This window comes from Scleropages formosus, chromosome 9 (assembly GCF_900964775.1).
Source record: "Scleropages formosus chromosome 9, fSclFor1.1, whole genome shotgun sequence".
Classification (NCBI taxonomy): Eukaryota; Metazoa; Chordata; class Actinopteri; order Osteoglossiformes; family Osteoglossidae; genus Scleropages; species Scleropages formosus.
Window position 1 is genome coordinate 2,986,010 of NC_041814.1, and position 25,818 is coordinate 3,011,827.

Below are 25,818 nucleotides of genomic sequence, written 5' to 3' on the forward strand. Positions count from 1 at the left end.
TTGCGAGGGGGGGGATTGATGTTTGTGTGTGTGTGTGTGTGTGTGTGTGTGTGTGTGTGTGTGTGTGTCCACCCCTCTCCCCCGTCCCGTTCCGGTCCTCTCGGCGGGCCGCAGCGCTCTCACAGCAGCACCGGGGTCACAACTGTTAATTACAGCTCCTGCATCCGCGAGCCCTGCTGGAGCGCACGTTGCTCCATTACACACACACACACACACACACACACACACACACACACGCACATTAATACTTTAACATCCACTCAGCTACAAAAGGTGCAGCTGCTCACAGACGAACTCCCAGTCCGTCAGGCCGCCGTTAGGAAAAGGGAGACTTTCCGGATGATTCCGCGAGCAGCGACTGCCCGGCACACACCTGGACGGCACATCAAGATGACTGACGAAAGCGTGCCAACCGCTCCGAACCCGAACCCCTCCCCCCCCCATTCCGCCTTCCCCACCCTCCTCTTCCTCACTCCCCGTTGCCTGTCGGGGCGACGAGCGTGTGGAACGGAAGCGGGCAGGGAGAGGAAAGCCAGCGGCCCATAGGGACGGCGCAGGGAGAGCGTGGCCGGCGCGAGGCGACCGCTCGCAGGCGGCCTTTGCGAGCATGTTCGAAGCGCCCGCACCCGAGGACACTTGCACATTTAATTTACCAGGGTGCCCGCAGTGGCATTGTGTGGAAAACCTTTAGAGACACGCAAAGGATACGAGTGCAAGAGGATAAGCTGCCCCAGATATATGGGGCTATATGCTTTCGGCAAACTGATCATAAAAATAAATATAGCTCCGAGCAGAACTTACAGGATCAGCACGACGGGGTAAGCCTAGGGCTGAATTTAAATGAAGAGCCGAGATTTTGAAGTTACTCCGGCAGCCGTACCGTACTGTACCGCGGCGCAGGTTTCTACTGTAACCCTGGTGTCGGCTGCTTTGGCTCGTGTAAGCTTTCACTGGAGGCTCCGCATCGAGGATCAAAAATGAGGAGGAGAACAAAAAGCAATGACAGAGCAAGAAGAAGGGAAACGGAGCCGCTTCCCTGACAATCCTCCGTCGAAATCTTTCTCGCCGGGAATACGGTAACTGTAAAGCAAAGTATAACGGAGCAATTTTAATAGGCGCGCAGCCTCTTAAACTGTGCCTGGTCTTCTGGACCGCAGCCCGGTGCCGACCACCTCTACTGTAATTCGAGGCTGGACGGCGGGCGGCTATAAACGCGCACATATCTGCAAACGCGCTTCACGTCATTAATAAGGCCCAGCGGTCAACAGAAGCACCGCGGACAACTTTCCCGTAATTACCGCTGTGAAAAGGCAACAATTGCACACGCAGGCGGCGCGATCGACAGATCCTCGCCGTCCGGTCCAGCGAGCTTCCGTTTCACGTGCTCCACGAGCGTTTCCAAGCGGCGGAGGGACTTCGCCGACCGTTGGGTAAAACGCCGTGAGTCCGCGTGGCTGTTCTGCCCAACGATACCGTTTGCTCAACGAACGTGTCATCATCGGGTTTGTGACGCGGGGGAAAAGGAGCGCAGCTACTAATCTGGCTCCAACGTTGATCGCGGGGTCAGGGTTCAAGTGTCCGGCTGCAGCGCCACGAACGGAGCGTCGGAGGGAAACGAAGAGGCGGGCAGGCGACGCAGAGGCGGCGCGTGGAATGAGCGGTGCACAAGGGAGACGGATGGAAAATGAACAAAGGGGGAAAAGGCAGGATGTCAGAGAAGAGTGAGTGACGAACGCGGCCAATCGCGGGGCACGGGGAGGGATGCAGGGCGAAAGGAGCGCCGCGGATGCAAGGAAGAGGGTATGGCTGCGCTGAGGAAACGCGGTGCACAGGGGCTCTTGAGCAGCAGCAGCAGCAGCAGCGTTCCAGCGCAGCCAGCGTCCTCACGCAGCGCAGCGACGCGGGGATGTGGGCGGGGCAGCCGGCGCTCACGGACGCGGTCGTCACTCACGGCGTTCGGCGCCGGCCTCGGAAAGCGGGCGCTCCTCCCTTTGCAGTAACGTCTTCGTAAACATCTTCATCGATGAACCGGGCAACAATCACAAAAAACGGACGAACGTTTGATCGGGCAAAAACGATGCGGACGCACCCCTGTGGGCGTGCGGTGTGCGAGAGCCCGATGCGCATCGTTCCGCCCCTTTCGTTCACCCGGCCCACACAGGGTGTGCCGTCCACAGCCGGGGAGGTACTCCTGCTTCTCCTCATACCGCTCCCTGGGGGCATTCGGCGACGGCTATTTAACGTTTCACAGCGCGGCCGTGCCCACCTCTCACACACACACACACATAGCTCCTCTCTGCTACCATTACCGTGTTACATCACAGTGTCTTTTTTAATTTTACTGTTAAGTGAGGTAAACAGCGTCCCAAAACTGGTATACCGGTAACCTGAACCCCACGCTGCACTCGAGCAGTACGATAAAAAAAAGCTTTAAAAACAGCGAAAATCACCCTGCAAGAAGCGGGCACAAGGGAGCGTAAAAACGAGTTCCTGAGCCGTAGCGGCCGGCGACACGTGAACGCAGCTCTCCGTCGGCTTGCGCGGAAATTGCGGGAGATCAGGCCGCCTTGAATAAAAGCACGAGTCTTTAAGACCGACGGAGGCCGAAGCCGTTTGGATCGCCGCTTCGGAAGTCCTAGCAAATGAAAAAAGATGAGCTGAACCACCTGTTGTGACCTGACCCTCTCTTTCCCGATTAAAAAACAGCCCGCAGAAGATACGGGAGATGTACGGGGCTTCTCCTCTCACCACGACTCTGAGCAGCCAGGAGGTCACTCCGCTGCTATTGAGACACGAGCCGGATTTCCTCCTGCCCCGTCCGACTCAAGGGTGCCGCTCGAGGAGCGCCACGTTCTCGTAAAAGAGGACGCCAACATTCGCCCATCCACTGCGGCCGGAGCTTGTCTGAACGGCATATCCCGGAGGACCCTCCGCACGCCAGAGGATACGCTGGCCGTGACCATGGGAAGGGGAGGAGAGAAGGTCAGGGCAGGAAAATGGAAAGGCAACTATGTGAAGATGGGGCGAGTGAGGTGCCAACAGGCCGAGAGCGAAGGTGGGAGTACGACACGAGTGATGTGGCGAGGCAGAGAGAGGGCTCGGGGTGGAACAAGAACCCAACCTTACCTGAAAGAAGCCAGGGGGCATGGGTCCGCCGGGCATGCCGTCATTAGGGGGCATGTTGCCCATCACCGGACTGGGGGCGGCAGCCGCGCTCTGCAACCCAGGAGAAGAGGAGACACTGAGTACTGGACACACCGGTGAAGCAGTTCTCCAGGAGCATCGGACCAACGTTCCCCACCAGGAGGGCGAAGGAACACGGGAGCAGGACATTTCAAACCACATGTCAACCAACTTTGTTCTTTGCAGCTGGACATAGTAAGGAACCTCGGTCCAAGTGTCCCAACCCGGACGCAGCCGCTCCTCATGCTCCACTGGATATCCGCAGTGGCGTTTCCAGCTCCGCAGGTGTTAAACGTACCGGGAGGTGTATCGAGGATGAATCCGAAGCGTTTGAGGGCCGCTCGCTCCGCTGGGGGCCGGGACCGGGCTGCGCGCACTCGAACCTCTCGCCCGTGCCGGATCACCGACGCACGCAACACCCGTCACCGATACGAGAACGCGAGCGAAAAGGCGGACGGCGCCCCGCATGCCAGAACAGCGGGAGTAATTGTTCTTAGTTTTTTCAACACGCACTAAAGAAATTTGTCGGAAGGCTGCGCAGTTTCCATCATCCACTGAAGGGATTCCAGCAGACAAATTTGAATTCTTCTGAAAAATAAAAAGACAGCTCATCTATAATTACTGGCCCATCGCATTAACAAAAAATAATAATTAACACGTTGTACGCTTCTGAAAAATCACAAAAAAACTGTTTGGGTTCGTTTATTGATGCAGAAAGGAGAACACGGTGCAGAAATAGCTTATTTCGAACGCCAGCGCAAAACTGACACGAGCTTTTATTAGAAGGGCCGGCCGGAGGCAGAGCGGGCGAGCGTTCCTTCGCCGGAGGGGAGAGGGGCTGCTGAAGGGCCGAGCTTTGTCAGCACCTTTTTCCCGGACGGCCAGGGCTGCGGTGCCCTCCTTGACTCGCCAACTCAGCTTGCCGCGTCTCCGCCGTTTCGTTCAGGTTATGGGTCGCTAACCATGCAGAGGCCTGCCGCGGGCCGGGGACCCCCGAGTCTGGCCGAGCGTCGCCGGTCCAAGCGATCGCGAGGTCCAAGTCGCACCGACGCCGGGCTCTAACTGACCCAGAATGGAGTTGCCCACATGGGACCATTAACCCACAGCTGGGTCCCGCTTCACGATCACGGAATCAACAATGTCAGGCAAAGGGCACGTTACCGCGGAAACGTACGGATAGTTATTCGGCAAACCGCAAACCATCGCTGCGAATGCGAGTCTGACCAGATGCATGCTGGGTGATGAGCAGCAACAGCAGCCTTGACAGCGGCGCGGCTCGGTTCCGGAGGCCTTCTGAAGCACGCAGCCAGCGAGCCAGCGAGACTCCACTCGACTCAGGTAAAGCAACTGAAGGCCCTTTCTCCTTGTTGCCATGACAACCCCGACCTCGGCTCTCCCTCTCCAGTGCCCATTAAAACCCTCAGGCCGTCAATCATCTGCCGGCCGGGGAGAAGGAGAGAGAAGGAGGAAGAGAAAGAGAGAGGAGAGCGAGTTTAAAGGAGCCTGTGGCTTTTGATAGCTTGTCTGTTTGCTCCCCGCTTCGCCCCAACACACACACACACACACACACACACACACACACACACACACACACACACACAGATGCAAGTGTACATGCTTTCTGCCCCCAAGTCTTCAACCCAGTAAATTCCATAATTTTCCTTGTACTCCAATCACATTCTCTTAAATTTTTGCATTTTTCGCATTCGGTTTGAGGTGAGAAATTATTTCCCGGATTCTGACGTTTCGTTACGTACCATTATATCCCTCTCCGACGTGCAAAACGTAACTGTGCTGCTAAGCGTTTTACTGTCATTGCTTTACTCTGTCCTTGGACACACGGCACAGTGAGTGAGGATGGCACCTGGGGGGGAGCAGGCTGGGGTTCGGGGGGGGGGGTGGGGGGTGGGTGTAGGGATCGGAGAGGCAGAGGGCCACTGGGATCAGCCCGCCGGGCCCCGGCGCTCACACACACACACAGCAGCAATGCTGCGGTAATTCAAAGACGGGTGCTGAACCATTCCTGCCCGCTGGTTTTGGTTCAACCCAATTACCCTAACTAATCCGTTAATAAGCTCTATATACATTTATAATCAGGCATTATGCAAAAAATATGCTGCGGCAGATTATATGTTTAGTAAAGGCCAAAATCCAGCCTAGTCATCATCCCGGGAAAGGAGCGCCGCGCTTCGGCCGAAAGCGAATCAAGATCGCTTACGGAAGCCAAGAAGTCCTTCGCGGGGCTACAGGGTCGATTTAAACGCACGGACGGAAAGCGTCATCGCTTCCTCCAATCGTCGAGCATGTCCGAAATAGCGGACCCCCCTCCCCGCCCCCAACTGGAAAAGTACACTCGATCCAGATGTTCAGGCGGGCGCACGCGCAGAGCTGCGGAGACGGCCACGTGCGTTCGGGTCGGGACCCGCCGCCCCCCACGATGCTCTCCGCTCCAAGTGCGCCAATAATTGTGTCACTGGAGTGGACTCTATAAAGATTAGCCCGAGAGGCTGGAAGGCGTAATCAGGGCTGCTGGCTGACAGATGTGCCTTTTAATCAATGGGAGAGGGGCCCGGCGCGCGACTCGACTCCCGGCACCGCAACACGGGGAATCCCTCCGCAACAAGCGCTTTGGGCCGGGAGGTCCCCCCCGCCTATCCAGCAGCTGCTGTGTCAATCAGGTGAATTAATTACCAGTAAACAAATCTGCCCCGGAGTCCCAGCGCCGTCCCACGCCGGGGTACGGGGAGCCGAGGTGAGCGCGCGCGTCGGCTCCCGCTCCCCGAGGGGCACAGGGGAGCGCGTGCCTCTTTCGGGGCGAGGCTCCCCCGACGGATGACGCTGCCGTCACTGCTCCCGCTCGGGCCGTCGAGTGCGAGGACGGGCGACCGTAGCTGCACTTCCTGGGACCGTGCCAACGGGGTAAACTCCAGCGCAATGGCGCTTTATTTAACCCTTATTTTTACTCGCACGTATTCACCAGCGGGTACACTAATGCCCGTCATTCGTTCGCCCAGATGACGCTTTTTTCCAATGCGACTTTCGGCGCCGGCTTCGTACGTGAAGCGACCGACAACGATTTAGCCGTTTATGCAGCTGGGTAATTTTACCGGTGCAATTCAGGGAAGTACCTTGCTCAAGGGTACCGCGGCAGGAGGTTGCATTTAAACCCGGGTGCCTCCAGTACGTGGCCGCAGCTTTACTCGTTACGCTACCTGCTGCCCGTAGAAATACTTAGATACACCCCCCGACGCATGCACTTTTGCAACGCGTCTGCCGTGCAACACATGCCCTGCACAACGGGCCACGGCACGGAGCGCGCACACGGTTCAAGCGCCCGTCCAACAGCCCGAGAGCATCGCACGGGTGCCGTTCCGAAGCCAGGCGCTGCTGAAATTGGTATTTCCAGCAGAAAAAGACACATAGGAGGCACTGTGCGCTACGGCCACATCGATGTCGCCCTACGAACGGCAAGACGGGTCGCCGGAGCGTCGGCCATCTCGGCGAGAATCCCACGCAGTTCGCATCCCTCTGCAGTCACGACGGCCAGCCTCCGTTGCAGACTCCTCTTCCGCGGACACACAAAGGTGGGGGTGGCGGCGGACACGTTCCCCGTCTTGATTCAGACTACAGAATCAAGGCGTTTCTCCGACACGCGTTACCGGGGTACAGAACGCGGGGCGGCAGCCGCGCCGACTCGCAGCGTCATCTGCGGGCACGAAGAGCACGGGCCCAGAAACGACGCGCTGCCGCCGATTACGCTTCGGAGAGAATGACATAAACAAGGCCGAGCAAGGTGTTACACTCATCCAGGGAGGTAATTGCGCTGCTGGCCTCTCCTCTCCACACGGCCAGCTGTCTTTCCTGGACGGTTCGGCTGGACGTGAGCGTTGAAGGAGGGTCCCTGGGCACCGGCAGCACGGCGCTCGTCTCGGCGAGCCTCTGCAACAGGCCGTGTTTTCCGCTGCCTAATTGCTGCGGAAAAGGCCGTAAGCGTGCGCACGCACACACACGCACACACACACACACACACACTCCCATAGCGAAACCCCACAACTCCACACGCGGGCATATAAACAGACATAAGCACACAAAAACACCCGATACCAAAAGAAAGACAAACACGCACCTTGACAGCAAAACACCACACACTCCAAGAAACGCAAATGAGAAAATAAACACACACAAACACCCCGACATATAAAACAAACACTGGTCAGGAGGGCAAAAAACACAGGAGAGTACAAACACATACAAAGATGTACACAGACACTAAAATTAAAAACAGATACACACCAAAACAAAAATTCACATGCTCACAGACAAACGCAGAGAGGAGAAGCGCTGGATGTGCTGATGGACAGTTCATTGTGCACTGGGCATCATGCGTGAGATGACCAACCAGCGACTCGGACCGTACAGGCAGGTCGAATCACCATCACTCCTTAAGAAAAAACGTTATCTGTCCCTGAGCAAAAATATGTCACTTTGAATTTTATTAACCTGAAATCCGAAGGAATGAAGTTATTCTTACATGTATTTATTTAGCAGACGCTTTTCTCCAAAGCGACTTCCAATGAACTCTGTGTAGTGTTATCAGCCCACACACCTTATTCACCGCGGTGACTTACACTGCTAGATACACTACTTACACTGGGTCACTCATTTATACATCAGTGGAAGACACACACTCTCTCTGTGTGAACCTCAACAGCATGTGTTTGGAGTGTGGGAGGAAACCAGAGCACCCGAAGACTTACACTGCTAGATACACTACTTACAATGGGTCACTGATCCAAACATCAGTGGAACACACACACACACACACACTCTCTCTCTGTCACGCACACACTGTGGGGGAACCTGAACAGCATGTCTTTGGAGTGTGGGAGGAAACCAGAGCACCTGGAGGAAACCCACGCAGACACGGGGAGAAAATCCACACAGACTGAGTGGGGATCGAACCCACCTCCTCCCGCACCACCCAGGCGCTGTGACACAGCAGCACTACTTGTTGTGCCACCCACAAAAAGATGAAGAGATTTATTTTCTCCAAAGCGACCTACAGTGTTAAAGTTAGACTTACAATTGTTTAGACAGCTGGATAACACTGCACTGGAGAAATTCAGGATAAATACCTTGCTAAAACATACTACAGCCCAAGGTGGGGACTGAACCAGCGACCTATAGATGCAAAGGTAGCAGCTCTAACCGCTGCCCTACCAGCTGTTTTCCTATGCACCGCTATGATCAAACCAACATATCTGATAAGATGAGCAACAAAAATGATGTTTTTAAATTCTCTTTTTCTTGTTTTTTTTTAATGTTACGTCGTCCTTTATTCGCTCGTCCTCAATAACGCCTCGTCCAAGGCACGGCTGCACAGGTCCAGAACATGCACAGGCCGCGCAGCATGTGACGCAAGGTAAACCCCGGACAGAGACTTTCTGATTATTTGGCGCACAAATATATAAGGGAAAAAAATTCAAAAGACGACGGCCTCTGTCTTTCGCTCTGGAGAGCCTGTGGACACCGTGCTACTGTGTAGCGTCGCTAAGAAATGGCCGAAATCCCGCTGCTGTTCCATTAAAAATTACCCTGCCGTGTAAATCAGCAAACAACTAAGCAGCTCAACATTGTGAGTTGCTTCGGAGACAAGGTCCACTAGATGAATTAATGATGATAAAAGTATCGGCTGCGATGCTACATTCACGTTAATCGATGGCTGCGATTTGCGGACCCCATCCATATATTCGGAGGCGGGACGCAGCCCTCTCGAGGTGCCCTGCACTGAGCATAAAATAAGCTACTGTTCACAGTTAAATAAAATTGTCGCGCCCTGTAATTTTCTTAGAGGGTGGCACGGTGGGTCTGGGGTTCGAATCCCGCTTGGGGTGCCTTGCGACGGACTGGCATCCCGTCCTGGGTGCGTCCCCTTCCCCTCCAGCCGAGTTGCCGGGTTGGGCTCCGGCTCCCCGTGACCCCGTCTGGGACAAGCGGTTCAGACGACGTGTGTGTAATTCTCTTCTATTTTCCCATGAGCCTTCACTCCGCACTGACGTTGCTGCTGCTGTTGCGTTCGGTGACCGCTTGCGATCAGCAGGGACGCAAGGCTTGTCGTCGGCTATCACCATGTGGCGGTACGGTGTGCTGCAGCATCTATGTCGATACTGAATGTTTGGGAGCAGCACGACCGTGTAGCGCACACAATACTGCTGTACTGGATATTAAACCTGCTGCCTCAACGCTGGATACATATTGGCTGTGTATATTTCCCATAAGCCACTGTGGAGGTTTTTACCCGGCTCTGTGAACGGGACGCTGCTCCAACGGGCTGTATGCGTGCCTAAGACGTCTCCTTCGGCGACCAGCACTTCCCAGTCTCCTGTGGGTGCACACACCCGTGACGCAATCACATTTATTCAATCAGCTGATGCTTTCCTCCGAAGCGACTTACGATGTCAAGGTACCGAAAATTACTTACCCATTTATACAGCTGGGTAATTTTACCGGAGCAATTCAAGGTAAGTACCTCGCTGAAGGGCACTACAGCCGGAGGTGGGGAATCGAACCCGCGACCCTCGGATCCAAAAGCAGCAGCTGAAACTGCTACACTACCAGCTGACACACACTCTTCATGCCCAGAGTGAGGAAGAAGAAATATCAGTGACCCCCCCCCCTCCCACACACACACACACACACACACACACACACGAGCAGCGAGGTGTGCCAATGTTCAGCGCATTAAAAACACGCTGCCAACTTTACGGCACCGTGTTTCGGGAAACCGAAAACCCTAAAGCCTACTTCAGTTTATCTAAAAATTCGAAGTTTTGTACCGAAACGGGTTCGTCTTAGACAAGCGAACAGGGGAAGAAACGTACGACAAGCGCCACCTTCCTCCCGCCTCCGCGGCAGACCGACACGACGAGACAGTTCGCATACCGCGTGCCTGGATAAAATAAAAGAGAACAAACCCCCTTTTTAATAACATCTTTGTAACGGGCGGCCAGTCAAGTAATTGGTTTTGCAACCAACTAAGAATTCCGCAGGCTACGAATCAAACGCAATAAGGGAAATTACCTTACTTTTCCCTCCGCCCACCGCGGTGAGGCGATGACAAAACAGACAGCCTGGGTGTAAATACACGCGCGCGCACACGCGCGCAAGGCAAGTAAACCGCGGAAGGCCTTTCGCTCTCCTCAGATAAATAGTTCGGGTGATTTGAGGAGGCATAAAGGCAATAATGCTGCAGTCTCCGACCCGCCGACAAATCTGCAGGCTAAATGATCAAACATTATTTGAAGGTCCTCCTCTAATTTTTGCCCGACAGACTAACAAGACAGAGCTGTGGGGAACCGGGCTCCTTGTTCCCAACTTGGCCCCGAGGTTTATGTAATATAATGCACTTTATGGATACGGCCTCCTGTGGGACTTATTAAAAATGAAAAGAGTTTCTGGCAGGATTGCTACCAATATCCTCTCTCCATCGCAGCCGCTCCTCCCAGCAGCACGCAGCTCCCTCCACCCTCCTTTTTTGCACAACTCCGCTTTTAGTTTTGCGGAGCGGGTGGGGGTACCAGGAAAGGAGCGAGGGAGGCTGGGCGGCGGGGAGGAGCCGCGGCGCCGGGGACTCGGGGAGAGAGGAGGGCCAGCAACAGACAAAAACTGCGAGAAGCGCTGCAGTCGTCGCTTATTCTAGAACGAAAAACATCGCGATCGAGGCGCGTGTCCCATCATCGGTACTGTTTCAGCTACACATCTGAGAATATGGTTATCCATTTTAGTACAGATCTGGTCAAAGGACTCATCCCACATAAAAAAAAAAAATACTCAAAGTTGCTAAATTAATTAAAAACCTAAAACATTTCAAAAATAACGTGTAATATTTTCGCCACTTCGCACGCGATGTCACGTGACGAGGAACGTGCAGTACGATGTACGTCTTTCCCAAAAAAACGTATGAATATTAAGAATTATTCGTCATATGCCTGTAAGCGATGCGCATGTGAGCTGCGCCACCTGCAACGAGGCCAAAATCGCTGGAAGGCGTGAACCGTGCGTTGGGGGGGTATTTCCAGCTCCTTTGCTCCGTTCCATTTGCTACCTGGAAAATAAGAGAACCCGCCAAACAAAGCTTCTCCGAAGCAGTGGCCACCAAGTCCCATCTGCTAGTTCTCAGCCTCACCCAACCGCACACCTATGCCAGGGCTTCTGAATTAAAGCCGTGCTACAAGTAGGAGATGGGCAGAACGCCTCCATAGCAGTGTCACGGACTGATACTGAATTACTGTGTTGAATCACAGCGTTGCAGTCACTGCAGCTAAAGGTGGCCCTAGCAGTTAAGTGTAAGAGGGGGCGACAATCTTCATACCCAGTTGGTGTTACATAACTCACACACACATTTTCAGAACCGCCTGTCCCATACAGGGTCACGGGGAACCGGAGCCTACCCGGCAACACAGGGCGTAAGGCCGGAGGGGGAAGGGGACACACCCAGGACGGGACGCCAGCCCGCCGCAAGGCACCCCAAGCGGGACTTGAACCCCAGACCCACCGGAGAGCAGGACTGCGGTCCAACCCACTGCGCCACCGCACCCCCTTGTTGTTACATAACTTTACCTACTAAATAAACAAAATAAGTTTTAAAAAAGCCTTATTTGTTATTCGTTCACTCAGGTGCCCTTTACCTAGTATTAGACTTTGGAAAAAGAGCGGAAAAAAGTGTCAAATATTTGCAGATATAGAGGAAATGAGGAAATGCTTTCTCGCAGCCCTGTAGGAAACTGAGGGTACTTTACCAACAACTACGGCAGCTGTCACGGTGCAGAAAAGGAGGGAACCCCTGAAGGTGCACCGATGAGACTTGGACGCTGTAAGAGGTGAGCTGAGCGGTCAGCACCGGTATACCGTCCGCACTACACCCCTGCGGTACGTGCACCATGTTAATGGAAGTTACCTGATGACCTCCGACGCTCGTCTGTCCACAGGCTGCTGTCAGTGAGGTGGCAGCATGCTCCAAGAGCTTCCACGAGTCTGCCGAGAAACACCAACCCAGCACTGGTAGATGCCGAGGGAGAAGGACATGCGGAACTTCCCCGCCCACAAGTCACGTGTGTAACCGACACAGCCGGCGCCCGCTACTCATTCCCATTGCTCCTGGCGCGACTGCCACATTTGCCAAGAGATAAAGTGTGGAGTGCGAAGGTGCGGAGAGAGGCCCAACATCTGCTACACAGGAGGAAGAGTCGAGGCGCGCAAAACCAGGAAAGAAAAAGAATTCAGTGGTGGAAAAACACGAGTGCTGGGTAGCTCAGCCAGAGCATCCCACTGTTACTCTGGAGCCGGTTTAAAGTAACGTTTGTTTACGCCAGCAGGTAAAAAATTAGTTAAGGATCTCTACCTTTTATACTCACGCTTACAGTGCTTCACCTTAATTGCTTTCATAAAATGTCTAGCAATATATAAGAAACCATGACGACCTTCACGAATCGACATAAAACTTTCTACCGAAGAGGCGTGGCCTATTAAAGCTTCATTGTCCAACTCAAGCTTCTGTTCCGGAACCCGTTCAAGAACCAGGTGGGCCAGCAGGACCCAGGAGCTGCTGTTCGAGCTGGAGCGGGGGGATGGGCAAGGCAGACAGCAACCACATTCCCAAAACAATGGAAGGTCTGTGGCGGTGCCCCGAACTGAGGGCCTGTGGCAGAGAAAGGACGAGGGAGAACAGGCGGGGCCCACGGGAGGTGCTGGGCCAGGCCGGAGGGGCCGCGAGACGTTTGCGAGGGAAACCGAGGCGGGAGTCCACCGGCGTCCCGACCTCCGACCTCTCCATTAACCCTTCGGGCCGGTTTGCGCGACTCATTCTGACGCAGGTGTGCGGACTGTCGAACGAGCCAGACCTCGGTTATCATTTCGGAACACATTCCAACACGAAGAAGCACGTCGTGAAAATGACGAGATGATGAGAACATACCACAGACAGATCAAAGAAGCCAGACAGTTAATTGCAAACCAGATGACTTAACGCTTTACCCCACAAACCACGGCAGCCGCCCGGTCCCGAAGAGCAGCGTCACACTTCTCAAGTTTTCGTAGACAAGGTCCAGTCAAAACGATCAAAAGATTTCCGTTTAAACCTCCAAAAACAGCAGAGCTGCCAGAACTTTGCAGAGGGGAGAGAAAAAAACAACAAAAAAAATGGAAATACAGCTGCGGCAAAATTAGATAAGAGATAAACACAAGTTCATGACACGCAGGATTAAACATGAAGCCAAACAATTAGTCCCCATAAGCCAATTGTCTTGAGGAAAAAGCCTCCATTATATTCAATTCCCAAGATCTTGTTGGATGAATAAAAGCACACTGATGCACATCAAATGTGCACAATAGAAACCCAAACACTTTTAAAGAAAGACCTGATTCCTGACAACAAAGGACAACACAAAACAAATCTCATTTTTATCTCAAATGATGTAGATTTACCAAGCGTTCATAAAATCATGACGAAAAATTATATACCTATTAGGACTCAACAAAAACGTTTCCAAGGCTTCTGATGAATGTAACGCGCCTTCATCCACGGGAATTTACTGAACGAAGTGAGAGTCTCAGCATGCAGTCCCTCCTTGAATGAAGATAATTAATGCTTCCATTCGCCTCAGTTTCCTCCAGTTTTTACAACAGCCCCTATCTCTTAGTTCCTGTACTCGGCAAAACCCTTCCAACGTCGTCTGTCACTCATCGTTGTTTGTCGCAGCTGTAAGATCAATGCTGACACAAGATAAGCTCAACTTCTGGGGGCTATTCAAATTCGGCTTTCTTCTCCGCGCCACTTGAAACGAGAGCCGGCCCGAAGCAGAAGTTACCCGCGGAGGCCCGAAAACACCAAAGTTGAACGTCAACCCGTGAGATGTTTCCTGGGAAACCAGGTAAATATACAAGGGGCGAAAGGAAAGGAGGAAAAAAGTTCTAGAGTAAAATTCCGGCAAAGCGCTAAATGAATGAAAGTATTATTTAAAAAAGGGCGGGTATGATGGCACGAAGGAAAATTTGTTTGAAACATTGTATAGCCACTGCGTCGCCATGACGCGTTGAAACCGCAAGATGCCATTCGGACGTCTTAAGCGTAGCACCTTCCAGGCAGGTATGTGCTCCCACACAGGTTCGCGATCCATTCGGAATTATCAACGAGAAGCAAGAATATCCGGAGGCTTTTTTTCCCGTCGTTTCTTTTTTTAATAAATTGCGCCAAACATTTTCGTTTTCACCCGGAATCTGTAAGATGCATCGTTTTCAAACAACAGAAAAAATTTAAATGTTAACATGTATTTAACCAACACGCAGGGAAACAATTTGTTAAATATCTACAATTCATATAGAAAAACTTTTTTTTTTTTTTAAATCTTCTGTAGAGCTCGTCCGTGCAGATCGAACTCCGGCGAAATCACTGCTGGAGTAGTAGCTCTTTTAAACGGTTTCCAGAAAATTCCAAATCCAATATGGCTGACTTTTGTAGTTCTTCGAGGGGAATTTGTCATTCCCAAGGCGCACGAACATCCATGTCAAGTTCTGAAGCCAAGTCAAATTATTTCAGGAGGTCACAACAATCAAAATCTCAGCTCTCGGGTTCTTCATAAAACTCCACAGCGGTTCGAATCAGCGTGAACATTTCTGAACCCTCTCAACTTTGACCCACATGGATTTCTGGATTTTTTTTTTTTTATTAAAACCAATCCAGCAGTTCAGGAGATACTGAAAACAAATGACAGGAGGGGAAGCAGGTAGTGCAGCGGTGGTCCAAGGCCACAGGTTCCAACCCCACCCCTTGCTGCAATTCCCCTGAGCAAGGTACTTACCATGAACTGATAGAGTAAAAGTCAAAGTAAAGACGGGAGAACGTATGTGAGCCGACCGCAACGGCATCTTATTTTTTTTTTACTTTAGTTCTCATATCAGTGGGGGCTTCTGAGCACCCAAGTCCTTAACTGAATTCTTACACTATGTTGAGGGCATCATTGCTTTTTTTTTTTTTTAATAAAGTAAGCGACTTAATGCGAAACACTTTGGAGAAAAGCATCACTCAGAGAATAAATGCTAATGTCACCCTTCCCCGCAAAGGGAGACACATTATACTCCGTCTTCAACACTATGGCAGATATTTCTGTAAAAATATTCGAAATTCGTTCCAAGCTCTCCTTGGCCTTCCTTCACATAGGTCAAGCAAGTAAGAAGCCACATGGACATCTACACGGCTCTGTGTATGAGGGCACATCAGACCCATCCTACAGACCTGGCGCTTGCGGTAGAGCCAACAAGAGCCAACTTGCGGCTGCACCGCAAGGGTACGCCGAGTGGAGACGCGCCGGCTGCTTCCGTCCGCCCTCTCGGAAGTCAGGGGGACAGCTGGTATCGTAGCGGTTTGCGCTGCTGCCTTCGGATCGAAAGGTCGCAGGTTCGATCCCCACCTCCAGCTGTAGTAGCCTTGAGCAAGGTACTTACGTTAAATTGCTCCAGTAAAATTGGAAAAAGCTGTATAAAAGCTGTATAAAAAGGTAAATAATTGTAACCTTAACACTAAGTCGCTTTGGAGAAAAGCGTCAGCTAAATGAATAAATTTAAGTCCGACAAAGGAGCAGATGGGAACCAGAGATGGGCGCGACCGGGGTTCGGAGATCAGCCGACGCTCACTCCCGCCGCCCGTGTACGAGAAGAGCGCACGTCAGCACGGCGGCCTTACCGCTAACACACGCAGCCTCGGCCAGCATCCAGATGCACGCACCCAAACAAAAGCCTTACCTTATTAGCATATTTTAACTGGAAGGAAAAGGCAAAGAAGGGTTTTACCCCCCTACTGTATGTGCTACTCAGAGAAAAGGGAAGAAGCGCAAACTGCAGCATGTTGGGGACAATCCTTGCATGTGGGCTTGTGCTGTACGCTCTCCTCCTTTCTGCGTGTGTGTGTTCTGCTCAGGCTTGTTCCTCGCTTCTGAACATGCCCCCCCCCCCGCCCATCACCACCACCACCACCACCAAACATGCCGTGATACAGACAGACAGACCCCTGACTGTGCCATTGTGCACTGTTTTTACCTTCTGGTTTCGGTTTGGCACCTAGACAACCCACCCTTTCTTCAGCCTCAGCGCATTTTCTCCTTCTGTGCAAGGCTCGCTCGCTCGCGCACACACACACACACACACACACACGGGTTCAGCCAAAACCATTTACCAACTTGCATGAACATGCAGGAAAAAAGGAGCTTGCATGTATTCCTATTCTGTCTGTTAGGAAGCAGACAATTGTTCCTGCTGCTTGATTATTTATCGCCCTCTCCACACCCAAAACACACTGATCCTCGACACACACACACAACACACGCGTCCTCCTCTCGGCACAACAGTCCGAACGGGAGCCTCGGGTTTCTCTCTCCCCCTCAGTCAACGAGCAGCGAGTCTTTCCTTCAAACTCAACGTGATCCAACCATTTCGCTGACAGCTTCCCCAAGCCCGAGAGCCGCTGTGTACATAACGGCGCCTCCGCCTGTCCCTTTCACACCGCGTCCCAGACTAAAGCGGCGCTACCGCGGCAACGGAGGTACAGGCGGCACCACGCAGAACCTCAGAAGAGCGAGCGCAGCCGCTCCAGCCGGGCCTCCAATAATCCACTGAGATCTGATGTCTCTCCAAAGAAAGTGTGGCGGGGACGCAGGGGACACTGGGACCGGAGTGACGATGTGGACTTATCTGGGGGGGGACGGTGAAATCTCCACGCGGAAAGAAACGGGCAGCGGAGAAACGTCGCGCTTAACGCTTCGCTCTCCCCGCGCCCGCAGCGGTCGGCTGGAGACGCCGCCGAGATACGGATCTGGGTCCCGGCGGACGCAAACGAGAGCGGCCGCGGGTGCTCCGAGTCGCGGTCTGCGCGCGAGATGCATCTTCCGCTGCTCGATAACAATGGAATCCAAAGCATTCCGCTATGTGCATGCCTCAACCTGAGGGAACGATAAAAACTAATGACAATTAAAAAGGGGGGAAAACATTAGACACCAGACAATAATGACAGCGCAGACCTCGGGGCTGTGGGCTGACCTAGAATGGGGAGAGATAGCAGCAGCCCAGGGGAGACGCCTTGCACACCCCCACAGCCTCTGACACACAGAACCCAGCCACCCCACACCCCCTTCCCTGTCCCCGTCCCCATCCCGAGCCCTGCTTTATGCTAATTCCGAATGTGTGCACGAGCAGGCCGCAGAGTCCCTGGAGGAGAAATGGGGTCGTCTGCTTCCACTCCTCTCCTTCTCTCCCCACACACACACACGCACACACGCACACACGCACGCACACACACACACACACACACACACGCACCCCCCCACCTCCTGCAGCCCTCAGCCAATGGAGACTGGGCGGCAGGCAGCTTGCAGAAGCCGTTGTCATGGCGACGGGTCCTGTCTGTGCTCGGTCCCTCAGGCATCCCAGATCGAGAAGACATCATGTTTACAAAAGAGAGGAAGAGAGCGCATGCGAGAAAGAGAGGCAGCGTGAGGGTGTGCGTGTGCGTGTGCGAGCGAGCGAGAGGGAGAGCGAACGCACACAACTGCCCTACTTCGGCCAGCCATTGTTCCGAAGGTGAAGAAAGCGAGAGGCTGCGAGGGGGCGTCAGGGCTTCGCTTTTGCGTGTCTCCTCGGTGGTCCAGTCGCGCGGGCATCTCGCGCTGCTATTTGCGGCCCCTTTGCGCTGCGGTCCCAGACCGAGAGGAGAGCTCTGGCCACCCTGAGTTAACCGAACTCCGCACGGTGGCACAGCGAGTAGCACCGGTGCCTCACGGCACGGGGCCTTAACCTTCAGACATGGGTTTGGATCCGGCGCAGTTTGCACGTTACCCCCATGTCTGCGTGACTTTCCTCCTACAAGTACAATACAAAGACGTGTCTCAGGTTAATTGGTGACTCTAAACAGTGCGAGACTGAGCGAGCGTGTTACATTGCTCTGCTGTATACATGCGGGAATGACTGTGGGGCACTTACTGTAGTACATCTAGTACCGGATGTCGCTTTGGAGAGGAGCGACTGCTAGATGAACAAGAAAATGTAAACGAGCGTGGGACCAGGACCAGGCCTGTGCAAGACTAACTGGGACGAGGCACCCCCCCAACACACACACACACACACACACACACACACACCTGTTCGCAGTGAACTAAGCACGCAGCGACACTTCATCACGAACAAGAACAGATGCTTTGTTGGGGCAGCAGGTGGCGTACTGGTTAAAGAAACCCAAAGGATCCAGGTTCAAACGTGACCTCCTGCTGTAGCACTCTCGATCAAGGTACTTACCCTGAAGCGATACAGTAAAAACCCAGTCGAAAAATTGGGTAAATCATAGTAAGCAGCTTAACGCTGCAGGTCATTTTGGAGAAAAACATCAGCTAAATGAGTGAATGTAAAATTTAACCGGAAGAGCTTACGGTTCCCAGCCAGGCAGAAGGGAGCAGCACACGCTTCCCGAGGAAGGCTGACGTTACCCCACCGCAGAGTTCCAGCTAACGTCACCTTTAAACTCCCAGAGTGCACAGCGCACACGGTAGAGGTTACCGCGAATGAACGCGCAAGAGCTCCTGGCTGAACCAAACATGCGCCCGTGTCTTCAAGTGTCCCCCAAAGGGCGTCCTCGCCATTGCTACGGGAGCCGCGGTACACTTGGCAGCGGGAGAGTGAGCGAACACACACACACACACACACACACACACACACACACACACACACACACACACACACACACACACACACACACACGAAGCTTAGCCTCCTTACTAGCAGTCTTTTCGAGCTCTAATTTGTTGTTTTAACACGGTCTTTGCAGGGCGCAGATAAGGAGGTGGGTGACATGTTCACGGAACAAGGGTGTTAAACAAGGGGAAATGGTTTTAAGTCTTTTTACGTCAGCTGCAAAACTTGGGTGCTCGGTACATATCTCGTCGACTTCGGCGAGGTGTCAGGCGCTGCCGCAACGCGCGTCGAAAACGAAAACTTCTCAAATTAATGATCGATCACCGCTGATGCTGTGGAAAGAAAACACAGCTGTCTAATGTACAGCGTAGTAAACGGAGTGCGGTGCTACGTAGCGGGGGGCAAACTGTCTTTCGCTACCTGACGACGAGCACAAAAGGCCACGCAAAATGCAGGGGCGGCAGGGGGCATAACGGTTAAGGGTGGACTCGAAGGACCCCTCGAATCCTACCACCTGCTGCAGTATCAAAGGACTTACCTTGATAAATCAATGCAAATGCAGAACTTGGTTGCCTGGACAGGACGCAAGTTCGTAAGCATTTGGGAAAGCTTTGCCTCGCAAAATATCGGAGGAATCAATTAGGTTTAAAAAAAAAAAAAAAAAAAAAAATAGTTCATAATTGTAATTTGGTTCAAAAACATTATGAAATCCAATATAAACACAGAGCCAGTACAAAAACTTGAATTCTCTCCTAGATCGTATATTTATCGGTTATATTGACTATTCTGCTTATATATAATAAATATACATGTTCACTGTTTATTGTGCAGGTAGCTCCGAGTTGGTCCTACGTAGCACCATGGTCCTGGAGGAACATTGTTTTGTTTCACTGTATACCGTACCAGCTGTATATGGTTAAAATGACAATAAAGCCACTTTGACTTTGAGATCAAATACCTCCAGTTCGTGAAATTTCAAAAAAAAAGTCTCACCTACAGCAAATGAAAGCATGTATTTCCACACACAAATGGATTTGTTTGCAGGTCACTCGTGCTTCGTGTCCGCCCCACCCCGGACGCCATCAACCCCATCGCTCTTTCAGAACTGCTCAGAAATCAAAGCAACATGTGGAATAAAAGAGCAAATTCTCCGAGAACACGGGGGAGGAATGGCCTAATAGTGGATGAGGGGTCCTGTGATCTGGGCTTTATTCCCGTGCCTCGAGGCTTTACAAGGGCGGCGAGGGGGAGGAACTTGAAACCGGACTGCGAGAACTTTGTGCGGATGTGCCGTAGTTCCACGGAGAATCCTGTAAACGTCACACAACTCTGAAAAGACGCACAGAGGAATTGCAGGGGACGGCAGGTAACGTGCTGCTGAAGAACGTACCCCTGTGACCAGTAAACAAAGCAACTCGTTCAGTAAAACATCTGACTCAATTTAAGAAATAAACAAGAACTGTAGACTCTGTAAGGAACTGGTACGAAACTTAATTTACTTACTATGAATACGTGAACAATAGTAACGCGTCCAGATTGACGAGACACACTAGTGAATCGTTAGCGGTACAATCCTAAAAATGCTCGTTCCAAACACGTGTTTTAGTTACCATTTACATATTTTCTTATCCTTCTTGTGGAAATTGTTTAATATCATTACAAGAATGAATACGGAATATAAAAGACAGAAGCCCTACTCACCCCACCATGTGTCTTCACATTGTTTTTCTCTCAAAATCCAAGACGTACTTAACCTTGTCGATAAATAATTCTACAGCAAAATATATGTGGAAATTTGGCAGGAAAAGCAAATCAAGAAACAAATTAAGAATATGAGGGAAGGAGCTGCTTATCAACATTAGGTCCCGCTTAGTGTTTTGCGCGGCTAAAGACAAATGGTCACGGAACCAGGGGTTACGGTAAGCATTGCCCAAGGAATGCAAAAAATTACGGTCGACTGTCAAGAGCTAGCCAACAAATATGGTCCAATGAACATTTTTAAGAATTTAAAGACTTATTTGTAAAATATTTCAACGCAACAATATACATAAGTGTTCAGGCAAACTACAATGGGAGTACGGATGTGTCGCTTAACGACAGGGGTATGTTCTGAGAAATGCGTTGTTAGGCAATTTCGTTGTTGTGCAAACATCGAGTGTACTTATACACACCTAGATGGTATAGCCTCGATCACAGTGTCCTTATACACACCTAGATGGTATAGCCTCGATCATAGTGTACATATACACACCTAGATGGCAGATGGTATAGCCTCAATTCAGTCAAGAGACGCGGTAAACACAAGAGTTATGACATTGCTGCTGGCGTAACACAGCATACAGTTTACTGTAAACTTTTTTTTTTTAGTAGAAAGAGTACACTGTAAAATAGCGGTAAAAACTACAGTACAGTAAATACATAAACCAGTAACATAGGTGTTTATTATCATTATTAAGTATTATGTACTGTATATAACTGTATGTGTTGTACTTTTATATAACTGGCAGCGTAGTAGGCTTGTTTACAGCAGCACCACCACGAACACGAGTAACACGTTGCGCTACGACATTCTGACGGCTACAACATCGCTAGTTGATAAGAATTTTTCACCTCCATTATAATCTTATGGGAACACCGTCGTACATGCGGTCAGTCGTTAAGCGAAACGTCGTTAAGCGGCGCATGACTGTAATGTAAAAGTGTGCAAAAACTGCAGTGATACCAGGAGATACCAGTGAATGTTTAACAAGTTACAACATGTTGCTTGCTCAGTGCTGTCCAGTTCTTAAGTGTGGATCTACACAGATTTCACGGATACCAATTTGACTTGGCGCTGGTCATTTTTACTCAGATTCTGAGTAAATTGCCAACATTTTTGGGACTGAATTGATAAAAGCAGGACGTTGCAGACTGCTGCTTATGCAAAGCAGTGCTACCACGCAGAGAAGGCCAGACCCACACTCGAAGTAATCAGTTTGTATTGCCACATTTGACAACTATTTTCAGTTTTTTTTTTTTTTATAAACAAAGTCTGTAAGTCAATATCAACTACAATTTTGTCAAGCAAAAATAAGGACTGACGTAAAGGACCATCGCCCTAATCTAACTCATCAACAAAAATATATATATTTTTTTTAAACAACCTCCAGTTTAACAATCATACAGATGTGACACGTGTTCACTGTTAACACGCAGGAAAATATGGATTAAATATGGAAATATGGCACTAACTAGTATGAACAGCATGGTTTTATTCTTACATTCTGGTTTTAGTAAACGATTAATTAGGCTAATTGATCAAACAGTCAATCTGGGAAAAGAGTACAAATAAAAGTAAGAAATAAAGTGCAATTTTAGAGAAAATGTACTGTTAAAAGTCCTTAGTGTGCCTGCAAGACAGCAAAATGAACATAAAAAGGTTTAAATCAGTTTTAAAAAGTAGTCTTTGTATTTGTTGTCATCTCAGTTTAACTTTTTGAACTAATGTGTATCTATAAATTCCATTAACCAATAAAACCAAATGTTTAATTTAAAAAAAAAAAAAAAAATTACTCTTTAAAATGTTTTAAGATGCACGCCCACAGCTGTGCTGTGTTCAGTATTTTCCTGCTTATTCTGTTCATACTGATATAATTAATAATTGATTCAAAACACTGATGTCACGCACGCCACGAAGGAGGAAAGCGCAACGTCTTGTGTTTTTTTTGAACGCAAACACTTCTGCACGTCAGCAGTAGAGTGATGTATTAATATTGTAACGACCCGCGTTACTGTTTTAGGTGGGAAACCTGTCTAATGTAAATAGTTGCATTGTGGGAAAATGTGAAACATGGGTGTGCAACCATAGGGGACACTTCTGGGGGAAATGATGGGGTGACCGTGTTCGCCAGTGTTAGTGCCAGGCTGGGAAAGCTGGCTGTAGGTGCAAATCCTGGATGAAACGGGGTCCTTGGACCGAATGCATTACTTCCCTAGTAGCGGTATTCAAATAATGCTCAAGATGAACGCTACTTCTGCTTCCTTCTTCGCCCCGTTCAAATCCACAGTGCCGTGTACCACGTTATATTTGTAGGCTTTTGCATTTTTGCACAAAACGTAGAAAAGACCAGATGATCTGATTTCTGTTTCAAGCAAACATCTCTTTTGTAACTTTTGTAACGTTGTCATTTTAGAAGAGTTCACACATCGGAAGTGCTGGATGGGTATCTCCCCGAGCCTTTCATCTGACCTCTGCACTATTCATAGGCACACGATGCTTGGCCACATGTCACACTGTTACTACGAAAGGCTATACAGTTGTGTGTTGACGGTACAGAGAGGTGTATGAATGCAATGAGCTGCAGGGACAATTTCTGTGTACGTAATAAAGGACTGGGACAAGATAGTGCTCTTTGTTATTCATTTAACAACGCGTCTCTTAAATTTTTTATCAGTAGCACGCAAAATTTAACAACGGTTCCTTCCGAAGACACGTTTCTTCACGCATACTTGCATTACGTGGCATTAAAATTCTTATTTTTAGTTTTTATTATTAAAAATGTGATTAAGTGGCTACCACAAGCACAAGATGCCTTGGTTGTTGTTTCACACACATTAAAATATAAGAAACTCTCTACGCCCCCCCCCCCCCCAGCATCCAAAAGTGCTGCAGTTGCGCCGGGACCAAAGAGGAACGATACTCCAGAAATCCGCCATGCGCCCTCCCCTCCCCATCACCCCAGCCGCCTCGCAGGAAAGAGGAGAAAAATCCCTTGGCGGGTTGGCCAGATTAAACTGCCTCAGTAATCCGCTTGGCTTTCACCTCCTCGTCCTCGACGGGGAGAGAGTGGGGGTTGGGGGGCCAAGAAGGAGCGGGGGGAGAGGAGGACACAAGGGCACAAGGTGCAAAGAAGAAAAATGGAGGGAAAGCCGAGGGGGACAAAAGGAGAGAGAGAGAGCGATAGACAGAGAACCGGTAGAAGAACAAAAGTAAGGAATGGGACGGCAAGAAGACGGGAACGAAACAGGCGCCAGCGGTGGAGGAGGACGAGGAACAACGAAGGTGCAGCACGGGGAAGAAAAGGAGAAGCTTTCTGTGTTGAGGGACAAGATGCGGGGTGCAGCAGGTGGCACATGAAGGACTTGGGTTCGAGTCCTAGCTCCTGCTACAATACCCCTAATCAGGGTTCCTATTAGTTCCCTAAACTGCTATACTAAAAATTACCCATTGGGGTATCGATGGATAAATAATGGTACGTATCCGAACACCAAGTTGCCCTTTTTAAAAAAAAAAAAAAAAATGTAAATGCTATAGAGAAATCCTAAGGGAAGACTAATGTAATTCATTAGCAACTACTGCTAGTCTAACTATGCCGTGTCAGATGGAAATAACTGTTCTGAAATATGTTTTCAGCCGTCAAATGATTTCTGCGTTCGCATAACTGCTGGATGCACACCATTTCATCTTGGGCCGCAATCCGGTGTTCACCTTACACGTTGCAAGAGCTCTGCTGCTTTCTATAACCCATCCCTGGAAGTCACCTTGGACAAAGGCGTCAGCTAAATAAGGGGGAGGAGGGAAAAAAAAAAAAAAAAAACAAAAAACAACGAGTTATGGACAGAACGAGGGACTGGAGGGGCCCCGTTTCAACTTGCAGCACATGGAGTCAACAAAGGCTCCCCCGTTTAATCATCTGCGGAAAGAACGATAAAGCCTGCAACGGAGGCGTCTTCCGCCGTCCACCTCGCGTCTCGTGCGCCGGCTCCCGACAAGAGCTCTTGACTTTCGGTGAAGTTTATCGAGAAACGGAATGCTCGCACGACAAATACACAGACGATACGCGCAACGCCGCTTCGACGACGCCGACAATATTGCTGGGCTTACGCGGAAGGGCTGCGCTGGATGACGATGCTATGTTTACAGCCTCGCGGTGAGCTCTAAGCTCAGGTATGTGCGGAGTTCTCAAACAGGACATTGTTCTGGAGGGCAAAAACCCAACCCGCATGCGTCCGCCCCCCCCCGCCCCCAGCCAAGGCTTATCTGAACAAAGCTCATTCTTTACACTGCACAGGGCCCACGTCACACTGGGAAGTCTGCTGGTGGCGGCGTTCTCCTTCGCCGTTCTTTCAAGCCTCCAGTTGGAACGTCTCTGTGCGACTGTGTGGGAGCGTTCTGCCGCAGCCTGGCAAACATGGGGTTAACAGGTCACCCCCACCCCACACACACACACACACACACACACACACACACACACACACACACACACACACCCCGGGGAGAAGGAGCCCTTGGAGCTGCAGACAGGAAGTGGGAGGACATCCTGCGAGTAAGGGCTGTGATATATGAGCAGGCAACTTCAAAATGGCAGAGGGAGGGAGTCCACCCCCCATGCCAATAAAACCAGAGGTGGCGGAGGTGGAGAGGGGGCCGGGAAGGGAGGCGTAAAAGAGGGGAACCGGAGCTAACGCTGCGGCCGGTAAAGAATCCTCAGCCGCAAGCATACCCCAGAGGGCCGATACCCAACGTGTACCCAAGTCACGTGAAACGCGACACCCGGTCAACGCAAGTGTTGCACAACGTTGCACTACTTCTGCGACAGAAACACGGAACGCGTCGTTTACATTCTTTAAGGACGCGTGTAATAAAAGCGCATCGGCTACGCGAAAGCGGCACAAGCGGAGGCCCGACGCAAGCGGGCGTCCCGAACCCGGCCCCCCACGGCGCCCTGCCGCCGCCCTCGGCTGTCGCAAGGCTGTGATTGATGCCGAAAGGAAAGCGGCTCTTCGGCTCAGGAAGCGTCCGGTCTGGGTCGGTGACAGCACACGAGGTTCACAAAGGGCATGCTCTCCGAGGGTCCGTGCGTGTGCGTGCGTGTGTGTGTGTGTGTGTGTGTGTGTGCTTAAGACGGAGCTGCGGCTTTTGCTGTA

General features: G+C 51.0%; 1 protein-coding gene across 5 annotated transcripts in view; it reads right to left on the reverse strand.

Annotated features, from left to right (window-relative positions):
• The window catches only part of ssbp4 (single stranded DNA binding protein 4), a 76,817-nt gene that overhangs the window by 12,969 nt on the left and 38,030 nt on the right, over nucleotides 1–25,818 (reverse strand). For 2 of the 5 annotated variants that reach the window (XM_018728249.2, XM_018728250.2), the window contains exon 5: nucleotides 3,127–3,216. In XM_018728249.2, coding sequence (XP_018583765.1) covers nucleotides 3,127–3,216 — 90 coding nt within the window. Of the gene's footprint in view, nucleotides 1–3,126; nucleotides 3,217–4,407; nucleotides 4,688–10,263; nucleotides 10,464–16,306; nucleotides 16,726–25,818 lie in introns of those variants that run through there. The other 3 variants (XM_018728254.2, XM_018728251.2, XM_018728253.1) reach the window with 3 other exon arrangements.